The following is a 16,451-nucleotide window of genomic DNA, read 5'->3' as shown; positions in this document are numbered from 1 at the left end:
TGTAGGAAGCTTATCCCATCGCGAACCATGATAGCTAGCTACATTGATTAGTCACGGGCTAAACAGAATCAGCCATTAGTTCGGGCAGGCCCATTGCTGAGATATTTTAGATAAAACCTGCTTGGCGAGATGTCCCACTCTTGGCCTCGGCTGATCTGCTGTTGATCTCTCATCGACGAATCTCGCTGAGTCGGTCCGCTCCCCTTTGGGACTCTCTAGTATGACCACTACGTCCGACCAAGCAAAACGAAAATGAAATGAGAAGTTGCTTGACGGGCACATCTATAGAGCGATCCTCACGCCTGCTACAGCTAGGAATGTATGAAATGCTGCTGGGATCCGATAACGTACCTCTCTTCCACGGAAATCATCTGATAGATTATGGTCCGCATGGAATACTACACAAACTCAAGGAGAAATGGGTAGTCGATAAATTACTCTTTACTTGGTGGTAGAATACCACTTCAGTTCCGAAATGGTTAGTAATCCATACTCTGTGCCCTAACTAGTGGCCGCGGTTAGTGCTTTTTCACTTTACATCCTCATTCTTATCTGCGACGCCTAGGCAATCATATCCTCCCCCTAATAGAAGATCCAATTGGACCCTAACGTCGTGACGTTTATTTCTTGAGAGGGAGGAAAACATAGTCTGTATGGGAGAGTTTCGATTCAAACGGACCAGAAAGATGTGGGGAAGCTCGGATCTAGGTTGGGCGTTGTGATTGCTCAACATGAGCATTGCTTTGGTGCTTGACTGGTTTGCGGGGTCAGTTGCAGGGGCAGTTCCGAGCCGAACAAAACTTTACAGGGCTCATAAATCGCTTATGCAGTGTAGTATATAGTAGAAGTGAAGCACATTTGATCGGTATTTTACAGACGCGTTGGTTTATGACTACATAAAAAAGATCTCTTTCCTTTGCCTCTCACGCATGCTATTCACCATGGCTTGGCCTAATGTCCCCATCAAAGCCGCTGAAGGCATCTCCTACTTCACTCCGGCTCAAAGTCCACCAGCAGGAACTGCCCGCAACCCCCAGACAAGCGGCAAGCCCATTCCTAAGCTCTTCCAGCCCCTGACCATCCGAGGCCAGACATTCCAAAATCGCCTAGGCGTACGTGCTCTCCATCGATTCACGTGGCTCTTCTCGGAACTTGTACTCACCATGCAATCTTCAGGTGGCCCCGATGTGCCAATATAGTGCAGAAGATGGCCATATGACTGCTTGGCACATGGCTCATTACGGTGGTATTGCCCAGCGCGGTCCGGGAATGATCATCATCGAAGCCACCGCGGTCGTTCCGGAGGGTCGTATTACACCCGCTTGTGTGGGTCTGTGGAAGGACTCCCAGATCGCACCCCTGAAGCAGGTTGTGGAGTTTGCTCACAGCCAGGGCCAGAAGATCGGTATTCAGCTGGCCCATGCCGGTCGTAAAGCCTCGACTGTTCCCCCGTGGTTGGGCGGTGTTACCGCAACCAATGCGGTGGGTGGCTGGACGGAGAATGTCAAGGCCCCGAGCGCTATTCCCTTCGCTGAGGGTGATATCGTTCCTAAGGAGATGACCAAGGAGGATATTCAGGGGGTCAAGGACGCCTGGGCGGCTGCTACTAAGCGAGCTTTGGCCGCTGGCGTCGACTTCATTGAGATCCACAGTGCCCACGGGTACCTGCTTCAGATGCTTGTTTCTGCAGTTGGTACGATCAACAGCGGTGTTCTTGCTGAGAAGGTCCTCTCTGAGGATGATGTCGATGTCATCTTAGTCGGGCGTGCCTTCCAGCGTGACAGTGGTTTGGCCTGGGCTTTCGCAAAGGACTTGGACACTGAGATTGCTATGGCTGCGCAGATCCGCTGGGGCTTCACTAGCTTCCGCAATGCGTCAGAGTATATTCAGCCGAACTCGTTGAAGGCATCGATCTTTGACTAAATAATGATCTCTGTATAGCATATAGGATTAAAATGCGGAAGGAAGGATGGTTTTGTTTACCCTTGCCGAGGAGATCCAGACCAGCCAAAAAACCTATACTTGCATTTGGCACGGATCTTCCTAGAATATCAACGGCCTGAACCATTGCTGAGTTGGTTTACCTAACTAGATAAAAATGTGAATGCTTATCTGGTCTCGTGGGTTGCGGTTTATAATCTAAGTCATCTCGCGAGATGGTGGCTACAGGAACATTCCTGATGCGGGGCCGGCGACCGCAAAAACCTTACCATCCATAGGAAATATGTTCGGTTAGAAAGTTGGTCGGGGAGTTTTTGTTCTGTTAACAATCAGAAGAGAATCGGAACCAAGGGAGCTGACGGAGGGGCCCTTGTTGCCGTTTGGGGGGTTCTTGATTATGACACCTCAGAGAGTCAATACCTGTTGGCTTTATATACTATCTCAGCTCTCCACGGTCTACTAGGTGAGGCCATGAACAGCCAAAAAAATATAGTTGACAAAAAGGCAGTCTGTTGCTGACATTTATCCACATTCTTCGGCGGGAGTTAATGCGGAATTTACGCGAACAGAGATTAGCAGCCATCTTTTCTTTCATAGAGGAAGGGTTGTCGCCATGTACATTCTATGTCTGCTTATTCAGATCACTCAGGCTGGTATTGTATGACATGAAACGACCAGTCGAGTTCTATGACTCTCGGGTGAAGTAGGTAATGAACTTTTGGAGACAGAATATATTCCGTATTGAACCACATCTTTTAGTAGATCAATACTTCCAGTCGTGATCGACAACAATTCCACCTCCGCTGAATCGCAACAGAAGGAATGTCGCGAGAGGGTCAATTACAAGACTGTACCCGGAGACCCTGTCATGCACGTTTACCTCAATGCTTGATTCGGATTCGGATTTGCTTGTGCGGATATGCGTCTTGAGTAATGTGTTTGAATTTCTAAGTGTGGAGTATTCCGTATTTCTTCTCTAGCAGTCTACACTTACTTCGCAAATGCAGTAACGAACGTATTCCACACCAATACATCAAGGCTCTTCCTCGCTTCCTTCACCGCTGCACTCCCAAGTACATTCTCTCTGATCTAAAATCTCAAAGTCAGCCAACTGTTCTCAACCCACCAGCAAAATCAAAAGATATTTCAAGCTCACCTCACTACTCTCCCACCCCAAGATACCAACCCATCTCTTCTCCTCTAGATTTAGACTCGTCCCTTGAATACTCTTCCCATTCCCATTCACACCACCCGCCTCAGCAACCGCACTAACAAACTTCTCCCACGCCCCCCTCGCCTCCACTACTTTCCCATCCTCCTCCCCAATCTTCACCTGCCACACCTCCGTCAACGCACTCCCAAACACCTCACTCGGCCCGAAATCCGTATTATATAGCTGTGGGACTGGCGGTGCAACAGAATGAGGCTTCACGATGGATTTGAAGGTCTGGAAATTTTCTGATGCGACAAAGGTGTTGAAATGTGAGGCGTCTTCCCACTCTGTCGAAGCATTAGCATCAGACTATGTTCGAATTTGCGCGAGGGCTGAAAGAAGGGAAAGGAGGGCAGTAGGACGGGGAGGGAGCAAGAGAAAGGGAAAGAGAAAGGGAAAGAGAAAGGGAAAGAGAAAGGGAAAGAGAAAGGGTAAGAGAAAGGAAGAAGGAAGAGGAAATGACGAACCAAGCCCAACGCCAAGTCTAAAGTCCCCCGACACATCATTGCCATTCTCGAGGAGAATCTTCCCGAAGTACTTGGCCTTAGGAGGAGTGGGATGTGTGTCAAGGATTCTGATGAGAAAGGGTGCGATCTCGGTGGTGAAGGTTGCTTCCGTTGCGGGATCTGTCTTCAATGTTGGGACGACCAACTCGGTGAAGGCCATTTTTGCTGTGTAGGACTTGCCTGTCGCTGAACCCTGAACCCGGGAATAGCGCGCTTATATATATGGCAGAAGGCTGGCGTTTACTTTGGGCAACAGGCCACTTGAGGCAATGGCGATGGCCTAACCGACATGATGAGTAAACATCCCGAGGTTGACATCATCGATTTCTAATTGGTGAGAAATCCGAGTATCCACAAACCTTACCCAGACCTACTCTCCGTGAGAGTGGCGGTAGTGTGTGTCTGGTAAGTTTGTGCAGGTAGCTGGTAGCATCAGAGAGCAAACATGTAAAACAGCACCGTAGCCCCACCAGTCTCTCAATGATTCTCGATGGCCCCGTAGAATCGCTTATAAATGTGGTTCTTTTGATGAGTGATCAAAACTGTGCTGCATGCTGGTCTAGTAACAAGCTTGCAGAGTAATAAGGAACCGTGAATAAAACAGATCGACGCTAGTTTCTCGGCCTATCTGTTGTGATTACCGATCATTGATATATCAGCCAGATATAGTGGTGGTTTCGTCACAAAACGTCTTATCGAGCAGATGGATTGGTCAGATGAGCTCCACAGGCTTACAAAAATGCTAGTTGACCCTCTATTTCAAACTTGATAATTCTATAACCTCATAATAAGTCGATAAAGGCCTAACACCAACACAAATCAAAGCTCACATCTGCATTTTGAGCATAATGCGCGTCGGAATCTTCCCCGCTTCAGGGGGGCTTGGCACCAGCACATATACCAATCTTCTATCTCAAGTTCCCAACAATCAAGTCACGCTCATCAACCGATATCCCGAGAAAGTCCCTAAGAAATATGTCGAAAACGGGGTCACCGTTCGCCAGGCTTCTTATGAATCCAGCGCTGAAGAGCTTGAAGCTGTCTTTACCGGGGTCGATGTCCTCTTCTTGATATCCTTCCCCAGCTCCGTCCACCTATACAGGACCAAAGTTCAAACGAAAGCCCTCGATGCGGCGCAGAAAGCTGGAGTCAAGCATATCTTCTATTCTTCTCTGGCCTTCGCACCAGTCAGTGCCGAATCTGCAAAGGCAGAAGTCATGGCAGCGCATCTCGATACTGAAGCGCACCTGAAAGAACTTGCTCGTACCAACTCAGAACTCTCATGGACGAGTATTCGCGAAGGACTTTACAGCGAGTCCTTTCCGGTTTATGCTGCGCTTCTCGACTTCAAAAACCCACCGTCCACGATCAGAATTCCGCAAGATGGAAATGGGTTTGGTGTTAGCTGGGTCAGGCAAGATGAACTGGGAGAAGCGTCTGCGCGCCTGATCGCTTCATATGTGAAATCTCCATCGGCATTTAAATACACTAACAAGATTGTTACCTTGTCTGGCCCAAAGTCCTGGACATGGGCCGAGACCGTCGAGGCTCTCGCGCGAGCAACAGGCAAGGACATCAACATCCAAGAAGTCAGCCTCGACGAGTACAAAAACCTGCCACAGATCAAGGCGTACTTCGGTACTGAGCAAATAAACACGTTAGACACTGCTTGGGAAGCCATTCGTGCTGGAGAGGCAGCTGGCGTGACCACAACATTGGAAGAAATTCTTGGAAGGGAGCCCGAGCCCTTTGAGAAGACTCTCGAGGAGTTTGCCAAGAAGCAACGGTCTGAAGAGTGATGTTGTATTGTTCTGCACGACCTAGGACATTACCTGGCAACTTGGTGGAACGCTTAACGTAAACAATGAGATTAATCTATTTTTGATTAGCTATATGACGTGCCCAAAAAGATCGCCGCCTGGTTTGTTCAAAGTTTGCGTAGCTTTGTTTGTGAAATATCTTGTTGGTTCTGCTAAGCTACCTCAGCCTGAGGCCAAGTAGAAATATCTACCCAGCCAGACACCGGCGCTGATGCCCTGAATTTGGAAAAGGATCGAAAAGGATTGAAAAGGATCTATGACTCCCCTTAAGGTTCCTTAAGAGAATCAAAAAGAAATTGCAGTTCCTCGAGTCCTGGCATCAAAATGAACATTTTGAGAATTACAGGAAAACCAACTCATGTAATCACAATCCATCATGTTTATTGGCATGGAGTAAGAATAGTCTCATAATAGATCACGGTCTCTGCATCTACATACAAAGTCCATCAGGACATTCCAATATACCTTAAGATCCAACGGCGCCGTTCTTCCTCAGGTAGACTTCAAGAACTTGACCACGATTTACATCACTCATGCTCATGGCGATCACTTTTATGGAAATGCCGCGCTCATTGAGCGGTTCCCTGAGGCGAAAATCCTAGCTACCGCGGAAGTTGTGGCCAAGACGGCTGAAGCAATACTACCAGACGGAATGGATGCTTTTTGGAGGAGACTTTTCCCAGGAGAAATACCAGAGAAATTGGTGACAGCTGTTGCTCTCAACGAGGATCACTTTATGCTGGAAGGGGAGAAGCTTGTGGTGGTCAGAATCGGGCACACTGATACGGATGAAAAGCACGGCCCTCTGGGTGCCTGCTATCGAGTTGGCAGTCCGCGGGAGATACGGTCTATGACAACACACATCCATATCTAGGGGGGTCATTCAGTAAACAATCAAGGCTGGAATGGATCGCAGCGCTCGACAAGATTGCGGTCCTTCATCCAGAGATTGTGGTTGATGGCCATAGTGACCCAAGCAAAGACTTCAGTCCAAATGCTGTTCACGAGACCAAGGCATATTTTGAAAATTTGGAGCGGGCTTAATCAAGCGCTGAGGAGTTATATTCTCGCATGGTGGAATTGTACCCGCCCTGAATCGACTGAACGTGGGTTCGCTATGGGGGGCTGCAAGTCTCGTGAAGAAATAAGTCGGATATTGTGCCTCTGTTTACTACATAGATCGTGGCTGATCGGAGAACACCTCGCTGTATCTTATCCGCAAAACTTGGACGTCTAGCTTAGTGATGATATTTTCGGGTGTTACTATACTATCATGGTTGATTCTGTCATAAATATATTATACCTCAATGCTTGATGAGCTCCTCCTTTGACTCAAATTACTAGTTACTATTCATGCTCAAGAAAATCATGTTGAGATTTTGTTAATCTATTCGCTCTGCTGAGCCCGACGGATTTCTCTATATTGCACAAATATGTTCTAGTGCGTGAACATCATTTTTTTGAATTCCTAACGCATCAATACTAATGAAGTAATAGCCAAGACCAAAGTACGTTGCTTAATGGCAACCAGAATAGACTGTATTAACATGCCGAGAATAACTAAGTCAATTGGATAGCTAAATCTTCACACCAACAATATCAGATAATGTAGTTTGTTATTAAATTCTATACACTTTGCTCTTGCAATCTACTGAGATTTGGTTTTTGGGACACAAGCATTCTTCTTCTCTTAGCTTTGTGATGCGGTGGCTGAAATTGAACCCACAAACTCGACGATATCATTGAGAATCCTTTGGGAATGAGTGATGATAAGGACTGAGAACAGCAATTATTAGTCATTTTTTCATCGATGAAAAAGGGTCTGGGGAGGAGGAGGCTTTCGTACTATGACTTGCGTTCTCATACAAGTTTATTTTTGCTCTGGGGATCATCTGTTTGATGCGATCTATGGTCGCTTCCGCGGGGGCCCCAGCATCCGAGTCACCGTGTAGGAGTAAAACAGGGACGTCAGATTCCTCCCCCAGAGCTGCTAATTTTTCACTGAAGTCGTAGTGAGTGAAGATTTGTACAGCGCGCTCAACCGCAATAGCTTCCGCGGCCTCAGCCATCCGCTCAAACCGCTCAAGCGTCTTGGCAGGGACTTGGTTATTACCAATACCCAATGGCCCTTTGAATGAGTCGGCAAAAAAGCCAACACGATCCTGACGGATTGCACCTATGACCTGGTTCCACATTTCCAAAGGTGCTGCTTGAGGGAACTCGGGCGTAGCGACAGGATATGGAAGAGTTGTATTTGTGAATACAAATCCCTATTGATTTAAATAGCCGTCAGAATCAATTAATCTTCTCTCAAGGGGCGGGAAAATCAACGGGGAGGAGTAACGGCCATATGCAGCACGTACTTGGCAATGTTGACGGACATAATCACTGGATGTGTATGCCAAAAGCGATTCCCCACCAGCCATGCTGGCTGCAACGAAGATGAACTTTCCCACTTTGATTTTTTCGAGAAGATCGGCAACATCCCTTCCGAACACTTCGTAATTAATCTCAGTTCGGTCTGGTTGCAGACCATTCCAGTCGCTCCGCCCGAAGCCCCGTCGATCTGGAGCGATACAGCGGAATCGGTAGGTCTCAGTGAGTTGTACCATCAAAGGCTGCCACATTGCTGAGGACAGCGGCCATTGATGCAAGAAAACTATCGCTGGCCGTTGCTTATCGCCATGTTGGTTGTCTGTATTATATGGTGCAGTGACTGAAGAGGGAATATAGTCCCGAAAGAAAAGCTCTGCGCCGTCGAAAGAACTTTGGAAACGGGGCATCTTTCTTGGTCTTCTCTTCGAAGTTTGGTCGGGTCGAGGTAACTTTCGATATGGTATTTATCGAGACAATTACTCGAGGGTATATATACTCTGTTACGGGTCAACTCGGATGGCCCTAGCAATATCTAGTTACCGACAATGGACCTGTGATATGTAAGCATGTGGCACGTCACTGTTAGCTTATTAATTACTTATGGACATTTAGCTAACTATACTTCGCCACTCTGAGGTGACCCATTTATTAAGATTGCATATTGCTCCGCAAGAGGGGCCGGGGAGTCTTTGCCTTAAAAGGAAGTGCTCCAAGGTTAATTTTGATCAAAGTAAGTGAATAGTACAATTCTACAGTCTGCTCAAAAACAGAAAGAGCAAGAAAAAGAACAAGAGATAGAAAGCTGAGCTCATAGTTCTCTATCTATATCATATAGCTGTTTTGTGACTGGATGACTGGGACAGCCATTTGTGTGTCATGATTGCCAGAGGTTTCTTTACCTTTGTGTTACAAGAGTTCTCATCGAGGATTAGTGATCGTTATACTTTTGGGATGCCCGGCGGATTACTGAGCAAGTGAGGCAATTTTTCTCCTATAACTTTTGTGGCATCATAGTGGCCCGGTTAATGCGGGGCTTCAGCTGCCCTCACTGATAATTAGTAAGTATAATGTTCGGTGGGAGTTTCCCACTCTGAAGTCAGGCTCTACCGGAAGACGGCACTCGCGAGTGCGGTCAAAGATCAGCCAAAGATTTAAATTGCCGGATAGTGCGGAATTGCATGAGGCAATCAGTTCTGGTCTCATTTCCTATTAGTCATCGTTGTTTCTTAACTAGACAAAGTACAGTACAGAAAGCCTTGTTATCCTGCATCCAACTGAGCGCAGATACTGAGTATCACTGCCATAATGACTTTTGGCCGGATTCCACGGGGGTCCCCCAGCCTGAGGTTCTTTAGCCAGTGCATCGTTATCTGCTAACCAGACGTCTCTCAGGAGCTGGACATCAATTCTAGGCAGTGATGCTCTCTGCCCGGACTGGAGGACCCCGGTAACAGTTGAATCGAGGAGGTACATTGCGAGTTGTCGATCGATCGGATGCTCTGCTTCCAAGTCTGAAAAGACCGAGGGAGAAACTTCGTTTTGATTTGCAAAGGTTCCCGAGTTGATAGAGGGACCGACACAATATCCTGGGATGAGGCGGAACCACCTTCACAAGATATGGTTGATTTCAGGATACTCGTTATACAACGCAGGGAGAGCCGGATATGCCCAAGCTATGATCCTGACTCCACTGATATGCATTGGATAGTAGATCTTGGCATTGCCGCGTTTTTCGAGTGACTGGTCTCCATACGTTGCCATATCAACCTCAACTTCTGTCGCATTGCAGTTGGCATTGGCGCAGTCTGCACCCGAGCTGCCGCTTTCCTAGTGGCAGCCTGTCAGTTCGACTGGATTGGAACAACAGTAACTCTGACCGCCGAACCAACAATTATCATAATTTTTGAAAGCCTCGGATTTGCCAGACGGGCAGGAGGCTCGACTGGGACTTGTCCAAATCATGTTAGATATTTCGTACCTCAAACGTTTGAAAGAGGACGTACCATTTTGCATAAGAATGAACAATATTAAGGATATTAAATCTAAGGAAGGAAAATTTCACGAACACCAGGTGTTCGGATAAAGCTTTGCGTTGACCATGGGCCTACCTCAATCCGTCCGAACTTCGATCTAATATCTTGGGTAAAGAGAGGATCATTCTCCCGCAGCATTAGAAGTCCGCGGTGACCCCGAATGACCAAGCGGAAGTTACCCTAACGTTAGTTAACTATTCCTAAGTCTAGCGATGACGGCTCATCGCCCTGGCAAGCGAATTTTTCCGTGGACGCTATCGACTTTGAACAGATAATTCGGAGTATACAAATTGCTGATGCATCATTTTTCCCATAAATTATGTCCAAGCTGAAAGAGTGGCACTTATGGATATGGAAATCAATACCCCACACCCTCACGCCCCATTAAGCAAATGAACCAGAATTCCGCTAGATCGCCTCTCAGCATCTACACGGGTTGCGGCCATGATTCCAAAGTCGTCTCTGTTCCCAATAGCTCTAAAGTTGCTGTGCTTTGTGTGGGCACGTCGATCAGCACCTTGTAAACCCCCGGATAAAGCACACGATCGCCACGTTCGGTCACGCGAGCTAGATCTCCAAGCGTAAAATAAAGTGTAGCAGATCGAGTTTCCTTGGGCATGACGGCCATCAAACGGGTATAAGCACCGAGCTGCTTGGTAGCATGCGGAGGCGGACCGACAGTGGTCGCGATAAAGCCAAGGACAACAAAGTCGGATGTTCGACTACCTGTATTCGTTACACTCACAACTACCGGCGGTAGCGGACAAAGATCCAAAAACTGGGTGCCGCAATCGTCCACTAGCTCATTGATCCGGTATGAACCCAGATGAACAGAATCATCATGAGCGGACGACCTCTGAGCGCTCGTTCTATGGCCTTGAATTAGAGCCGAGAAGGTCGTATAATGCAGCCCATGTCCAAAAGGCAGCACTGCATTCTCATAATACCAGTATGTCCGTCCCGGCCGGTCACCTTGCGGCCGGAGAGACATGTCCGTCATCGGAATTTGATCCACGTACCTAGAGGGGTACTGGGTGACGGGCAATCGACCGGCAGGAGGGATTAAGCCAGTTAAAACATCAAAAATGGCTGGGCCCCCATCCTGACCGGGATATGCCGCCCACAGGATTGCAGAAACATTACGATTATTGAGAAGGGTGGTGTCGTCGAGTTGGTCGCCTAGATGAACGACCACACAGGGCTTTCCAAGGGCACATATTTCCTTGATGAGACTTAATTGAGAGGTGGGCCATGCGACGGATATGCGGTCATTGAGTTCACTCGCGCTTGAAACATCGATACCCCCGAAGTATAGCACAACGTCGGCTTTCTTGGCGGCTTCTATCTGCACTGTCCAGTTACCGGTTGCGTTTTGCGAAGTGGAGGGGCCAGATGCGTAAAAAGTCTTTAAACCTAGTTGCTTTGCGGCGTAGAGTGGCCCATGGTAATATGGAGGAACACCGAAGTAGCTACCCAGCATTTCCCAGGTGGCATTGGCATACGCCCCAATAAGCGCGACCTTGGTGTTGCCTGTGAATGTGAATGGCAAAGCGCCATCATTTTTGAGCAGTACCATACTTTTCGCCGCCGTCTTGCGTGCCAAAGCTTGGCTGCTTGGCGTGTTAACTGCAGACCAACCCAAGGATACATATGGATCTGTCGAGTTAGGCCCGAAGTATCCAACGCGCACCAAGGCTTCGTACTGGCGGCGCAAAGAGATATCGATTGTATCCTCCGAGAGCAAAGATTTACTATATGCCTCAGAAATACCGGTTGGGGAATCTCCCGCGCACACGAGATCGACGCCTGTCTGAAACACCAATGCACTGAATTCAGCAAGACTTGAGGTGTAACTCGTGCGCTCCACGGTTTCATTCAGGAGACCACAGTCTGTGACTACGTATTGCGACGAGGCTGTCCAGTTCCAATGCTGCCGTAGGACGCGATCGATAAGGTAGGAATGGGCACAGGCAGGCACGTCATTGACCATGTTGTACGAACACATGATGGAATCGACTTTAGAGTCCCGCGCACACTGCTGGAACGGGGGCAAGTAATATTCAACAAGGTCTTGCATGGAGATATTGGCTTTGAATCCGTAGCGGCTATAACTACCCCATGTTTCCAGGTCATATCCGGCGTAATGCTTGCAGTTTGTCAGTGTCTTTTTCGTGGTCGAGCTGTGGTTCCCTGCCAGGCCACGCAGAAAGTGAGCGGCATATCCCTTGATTCGCCGTGGATCTTCTCCAGGGGTTTCAGACCCTCGGCCCCAGCGTGGATCGCGATATGGATTGACGTTCGGTGTCCAGTAGTCGAGACCTCCACGGCCGCCGTTACTGAAGGCGCGGGCCTCAGTACTAATAGTGTCTGCTACATGGTAGATCATCTCGTCGTCAAAGGCGGCGGCAAGAAGCAGTGGCGTGGCAAAGGACGTGGCAGATGAGAATTCTCCTACGGGATTCTCCGTGACGATTGAAAAGTTCACGCCAAAGCTAACACCATCAGAAAATCCAACGCCATGCAGCGCTTCGTTCCACCAGTTATAGGGCGGTAGGCCCAGACGGGAGGACCCAGCGCTTGCTTCAATGAGATTGCCCAGTTTCTCAGTGATGTTCATGCTATCCACCAAGGCTGCAGCGCGATCAGAAGGTGATATCTGTGGATTGCATACGTCGTTCTTCGTTGAGAGGAGAGGTCCGCGGTCACAGTTAGGAAAGCGCATGCCATAAATGCCTCGAATGTGCATGAATAGCACCAGGGCCAGTGGAGCGCACATAATCATTTTGAAAGAGAAAAGTTAGGCCTTCAACAACAATGCAAGCCTGAAATGGCGGTCGAGAAATCATCGGATAATAGAGCACAGGTATGAACTTAAATAGTGCCACCGATTTGGTACATCATCCTCAGAGCCGTACAAAGATAGCTTAGTGGATAACAGATTTGGTCATGACTATATCCAGCTGCATTTGAACGATCTGTTGTCCAAAATTTCGTATTCGTATCAAAGTACTCTCCTGACTTGGAAGGGGTTTGCTCCACATATGGTTGGGAATGCCGCCGATACCTGCCGCCCTAGTGGGAGAAATTGGCATGGTCGTTGTTGAAGTACTATGGTGCATGCTAAAGTGCCCACAAGCATATTCGTACTCAAAAGGTATTTTTGATAGTCAGAACTTTGATAGGCATAAGGTTCTCTGTCACCCAAGACCAGGCAATTGCTTATCATCAACATGACTAGGGATTGTTTGGTCTGGTAATTTCTCAGCCCACATTCTGTTATGGTTCTCATTGCTCCTAATTGTTTTACCTTTTTATAGTCACACCTTCCTTCTTCAGCTCAATTCACTTCTAGCCTCTTGCCACTTGTAGTCCACAATGGATCCTTTGAAAGAACCCCTTGTGGTGGTTCACCCCCGGTCTCGAATATATGTACTTATCCCCACGTAATCAGAATAGAACGCCACATTTCTTCGAGCGGGCTGGATCTGCAGCCCTCCCCACAGTGAACAAGAATTGCATGTCCTTATTTGGAAAATGTCCCGTATTCGTACTTGGACTACCTTACTCGGCAACTAATAATCATTGGTAATTACCGGTTAGCCCCTGCGCCACAGGAGCTCGCAGATATTCTGGTTCATATTCTACCAGAGTGCAGAAAGGCAAACTTTATTCCTCGTTCCTACATCTCCTGCCCGGGGTTTCGAATTACGATGGTGACCTGTTAGGGCCGGGTTAACATCAAAACTCATCATCGCTCGGGGTAATGGATTTCTCCCTCATCCGTATCACTCATGATCAGATATAGATGATCTACTTTTTGCAAGACTCTTAGTTCACTATTTGGGAACTCATCATTGTTAAGATTGCGGGGGATGGCAATTAGGTTATGTTAATCCCGCTGTATTCAGATAGGCTCTGAGAGTAATAGATCTACACTTTACAATTCCTAATTTGTTATACAGGGGTGCTTGATGTTTATAAAGTCCACCACTGGTGTTCTGCTGCATAACCACAACTACGTAACTATCCTGGTCTCAGTTGACAATGCTAAAATTAACAACTCTTCTGGCTCTGTTTGGATTGGAAAACAATCATGAAGATAGGTGGAACTTAGCCATCAAGGTGTGCTAGGGATCCCTCATACCACCTGCCTATTCTAGCTATTTGTCTTAGCTTTATCGCAAGAATATTTGTCCCTTCTTTTCTTTTCCACCACTAGGTATATTTCGCTGAGAACTCCGCTAATCGAAGAGCAAGGGGACAAGCCAGGCATCCTCCACATTTGAACATGGAGAGTACTCCGTAAGTGCAAGACTAGACATTAAGGCATAGTAGATGGTCTCTATATCTCCGGACTGATCCCCTAGCAATTTAACCACTCCTTCAAAGCTATTCCGGAGAGCGCTAAGCTAAGAAAGGAAAATGCTGCGTTCTTAGACCTAACTTTGTTATTTGCCATGAATGCGTAGATGAAAAATGGAGTGGTAACTGAAGGCAGTGGCGGACTTGTTCAGTGGATACGAGGATGCCTAACCAGCTGAATCTCCTTTTCTAGCATGGAACCGGACGATAGTGAAACCAGTTATTAACTCGTTTCGTCCACTTATGTGAGACAATCTGTGACTGCCTTATTGAGACCAATATGAGTAATGCTTCTCCGGTGTTGAGAACGGAGAATTACACCTTTTATCTAGCTGGCACGATGAAGCCTTAGTTGTAACTATTTAAGACGAAGCGCATATATATAGTGTTGTTATCCGCCGTATTGTGTCCCTTGCTGTACCACGTTCTGTCTATATCATCAAAATCACACTATTCTTTGCAAATATGCGTTCATCAACGTTTGTGGCAATAACATCTTGTCTGGTAGCTCTAGCCCATGGCTACGCGAACCCCGGAACATGTTCTGGAGCTTGCAATGTCCATGATCCTAGTGTTATTCGCAGAGAGTCTGATGGAAAGTACTTCCGGTTCTCAACTGGAAACAAAATCTCTTATGCATCTGCAACTTCTATCAATGGTCCATGGACGGTGCTAGGGTCCGTTTTGCCAAAGGGATCGTCGATCAACCTGGCTGGGAATACCGATCTTTGGGTAAGTCCTGTCTGCAATTGAGCCAGAACTTATTAGAGTATCCGCTTTTCCCCAACCGGCGAGCGCACTTTGATATTGTTTCGGTGTTCTTTCTATACCATCCTGTACCTTCCCTCTGTGATAGGTGTTCTCCTGGCCGCCAACAGTCAGTTGGTATACTTCAGAATTCATGATCTGACTCAAGCTGTGTAGGCACCGGACGTCTCCGTTGTTAATGGAGTCTATCATCTCTATTATTCAGTGTCATCTTTCGGTTCGCAGGACTCAGCTATTGGTCTTGCGACATCTACCAGCATGGGTCCTAATTCATGGACCGACCATGGCTCTATTGGTATCCGGTCCAGCTCTTCGAAGCCATACAATGCGATTGATGGCAACCTCTTTAATGATGGAGGAAAATATTACATGAACTTTGGATCCTTCTGGCATGACATTTACCAGGCACCTATGGACTCAGCCGCAACCACCATTTCCTCCTCAGCTCACAACATCGCCTATAATCCTTCAGGAACCCATGCCGTTGAAGGATCATTCATGTACAAGCACGGTGGTTATTACTATCTCTTCTACTCTGCAGGCATCTGCTGTGGCTATGACAAGTCCAGGCCAGCCTCAGGACAAGAGTATAAGATCAAAGTTTGCCGTTCGACCTCAGCGACAGGAAATTTCGTAAGCGGACATAGGATACCTTGGAGGTTCAAAAGCTGATTGGAATCTAGGTTGACAAAAATGGTGTTGCTTGCACCAATGGTGGCGGCACAGTTGTTCTTGAAAGTCATGGAACTGTCTATGGACCTGGTGGACAGTATGTCTTCCCTAAATAAGAACTCTCCTTGTCGGTCTGATAAGCGTGCAAAAAGTGCTGATTATTCTCAGGGGCGTCTTTACTGACCCTACTCTTGGACCTGTCCTGTATTACCACTATGTGGACACCAGGATCGGCTATGCAGACGGCCAAAAGCTCTTTGGATGGAATGCTATTAACTTCTCCAGTGGATGGCCTGTTGTGTGAGTATGCATATTGTTTTCATGTTCCTATTTGCTTTCCAGCAGTCAGATTTCTTTTGCCAAACGTGTGAAGAATTCTGACGCATCTGCCGATCGACCCTTATCAACTTGTGGATGAGAGTTGGTGGGCGGAAACCAATGGAAATCTGCAAGATAATATAATAAAGAGTATGCCAGGCTTGAAAGGCTTCTTCTGTAAAATATAGATGCCTATATAAGCTTATCCTAAAACCTAACTATGTTACTGCACCAGCTGCAGGTATAAACTTGGCAGGCCCCAGAACCTTTTTCTGCTCAGCGTAGCACAATAGCGGCGGGAAGTTGAATGCCATGTATCTCTCTGCTTACACCTGAGACGGTACTACAAAGGACGGCACAGGCTTCCATGGTGGAGAACCCAGTTTTTAATATCCCTGTCAATACAGAGATTGCAAAGGTCGAGATCGCTTGACGTAGATAC

At 47.3% G+C, this 16,451-nt stretch overlaps 7 protein-coding genes across 7 annotated transcripts; 4 read left to right on the top strand and 3 right to left on the bottom strand.

The window, feature by feature from the left end:
- Positions 1-941: 941 nt before the first annotated feature.
- Positions 942-1,923, top strand: Aud_009274 (uncharacterized protein; the record flags this gene model as incomplete). Its single annotated transcript, XM_043294132.1, has 2 exons — positions 942-1,112; positions 1,177-1,923. The coding sequence occupies 2 exons, from the start codon at positions 942-944 to the stop codon at positions 1,921-1,923; spliced, it is 918 nt and encodes a 305-aa protein (XP_043150067.1).
- A 1,008-nt stretch (positions 1,924-2,931) lies between these two features.
- On the bottom strand, positions 2,932-3,820 carry Aud_009273 (uncharacterized protein; the record flags this gene model as incomplete). Its single annotated transcript, XM_043294131.1, has 3 exons — positions 2,932-3,030; positions 3,098-3,441; positions 3,622-3,820. The coding sequence occupies 3 exons, from the start codon at positions 3,818-3,820 to the stop codon at positions 2,932-2,934; spliced, it is 642 nt and encodes a 213-aa protein (XP_043150066.1).
- Positions 3,821-4,508: 688 nt separating this feature from the next.
- Aud_009272 (uncharacterized protein) lies at positions 4,509-5,459 on the top strand (the record flags this gene model as incomplete). The annotated part of the gene is made up of 1 exon (XM_043294130.1): positions 4,509-5,459. The coding sequence occupies one exon, from the start codon at positions 4,509-4,511 to the stop codon at positions 5,457-5,459; it is 951 nt and encodes a 316-aa protein (XP_043150065.1).
- A 397-nt stretch (positions 5,460-5,856) lies between these two features.
- On the top strand, positions 5,857-6,354 carry Aud_009271 (uncharacterized protein; the record flags this gene model as incomplete). Its single annotated transcript, XM_043294129.1, has 2 exons — positions 5,857-5,873; positions 5,931-6,354. The coding sequence occupies 2 exons, from the start codon at positions 5,857-5,859 to the stop codon at positions 6,352-6,354; spliced, it is 441 nt and encodes a 146-aa protein (XP_043150064.1).
- Positions 6,355-7,170: 816 nt separating this feature from the next.
- On the bottom strand, positions 7,171-8,107 carry Aud_009270 (alpha/beta fold hydrolase; the record flags this gene model as incomplete). Its single annotated transcript, XM_043294128.1, has 3 exons — positions 7,171-7,256; positions 7,327-7,750; positions 7,844-8,107. 3 exons carry the CDS (start codon positions 8,105-8,107, stop codon positions 7,171-7,173), a joined length of 774 nt encoding a protein of 257 aa, XP_043150063.1.
- A 2,209-nt stretch (positions 8,108-10,316) lies between these two features.
- Positions 10,317-12,671, bottom strand: Aud_009269 (uncharacterized protein; the record flags this gene model as incomplete). Its single annotated transcript, XM_043294127.1, has 1 exon — positions 10,317-12,671. The coding sequence occupies one exon, from the start codon at positions 12,669-12,671 to the stop codon at positions 10,317-10,319; it is 2,355 nt and encodes a 784-aa protein (XP_043150062.1).
- A 2,045-nt stretch (positions 12,672-14,716) lies between these two features.
- Positions 14,717-15,995, top strand: Aud_009268 (arabinan endo-1,5-alpha-L-arabinosidase; the record flags this gene model as incomplete). Its single annotated transcript, XM_043294126.1, has 4 exons — positions 14,717-14,983; positions 15,176-15,652; positions 15,703-15,788; positions 15,860-15,995. 4 exons carry the CDS (start codon positions 14,717-14,719, stop codon positions 15,993-15,995), a joined length of 966 nt encoding a protein of 321 aa, XP_043150061.1.
- Positions 15,996-16,451: the final 456 nt, after the last annotated feature.

The sequence above is a fragment of the Aspergillus udagawae genome (genome assembly GCF_001078395.1).
Source record: "Aspergillus udagawae IFM 46973 DNA, scaffold_7, whole genome shotgun sequence".
NCBI lineage: Eukaryota > Fungi > Ascomycota > Eurotiomycetes > Eurotiales > Aspergillaceae > Aspergillus > Aspergillus udagawae.
Note: the sequence above shows the minus strand (reverse complement) of the source record. Positions and strands in the feature narration are given on the sequence as shown.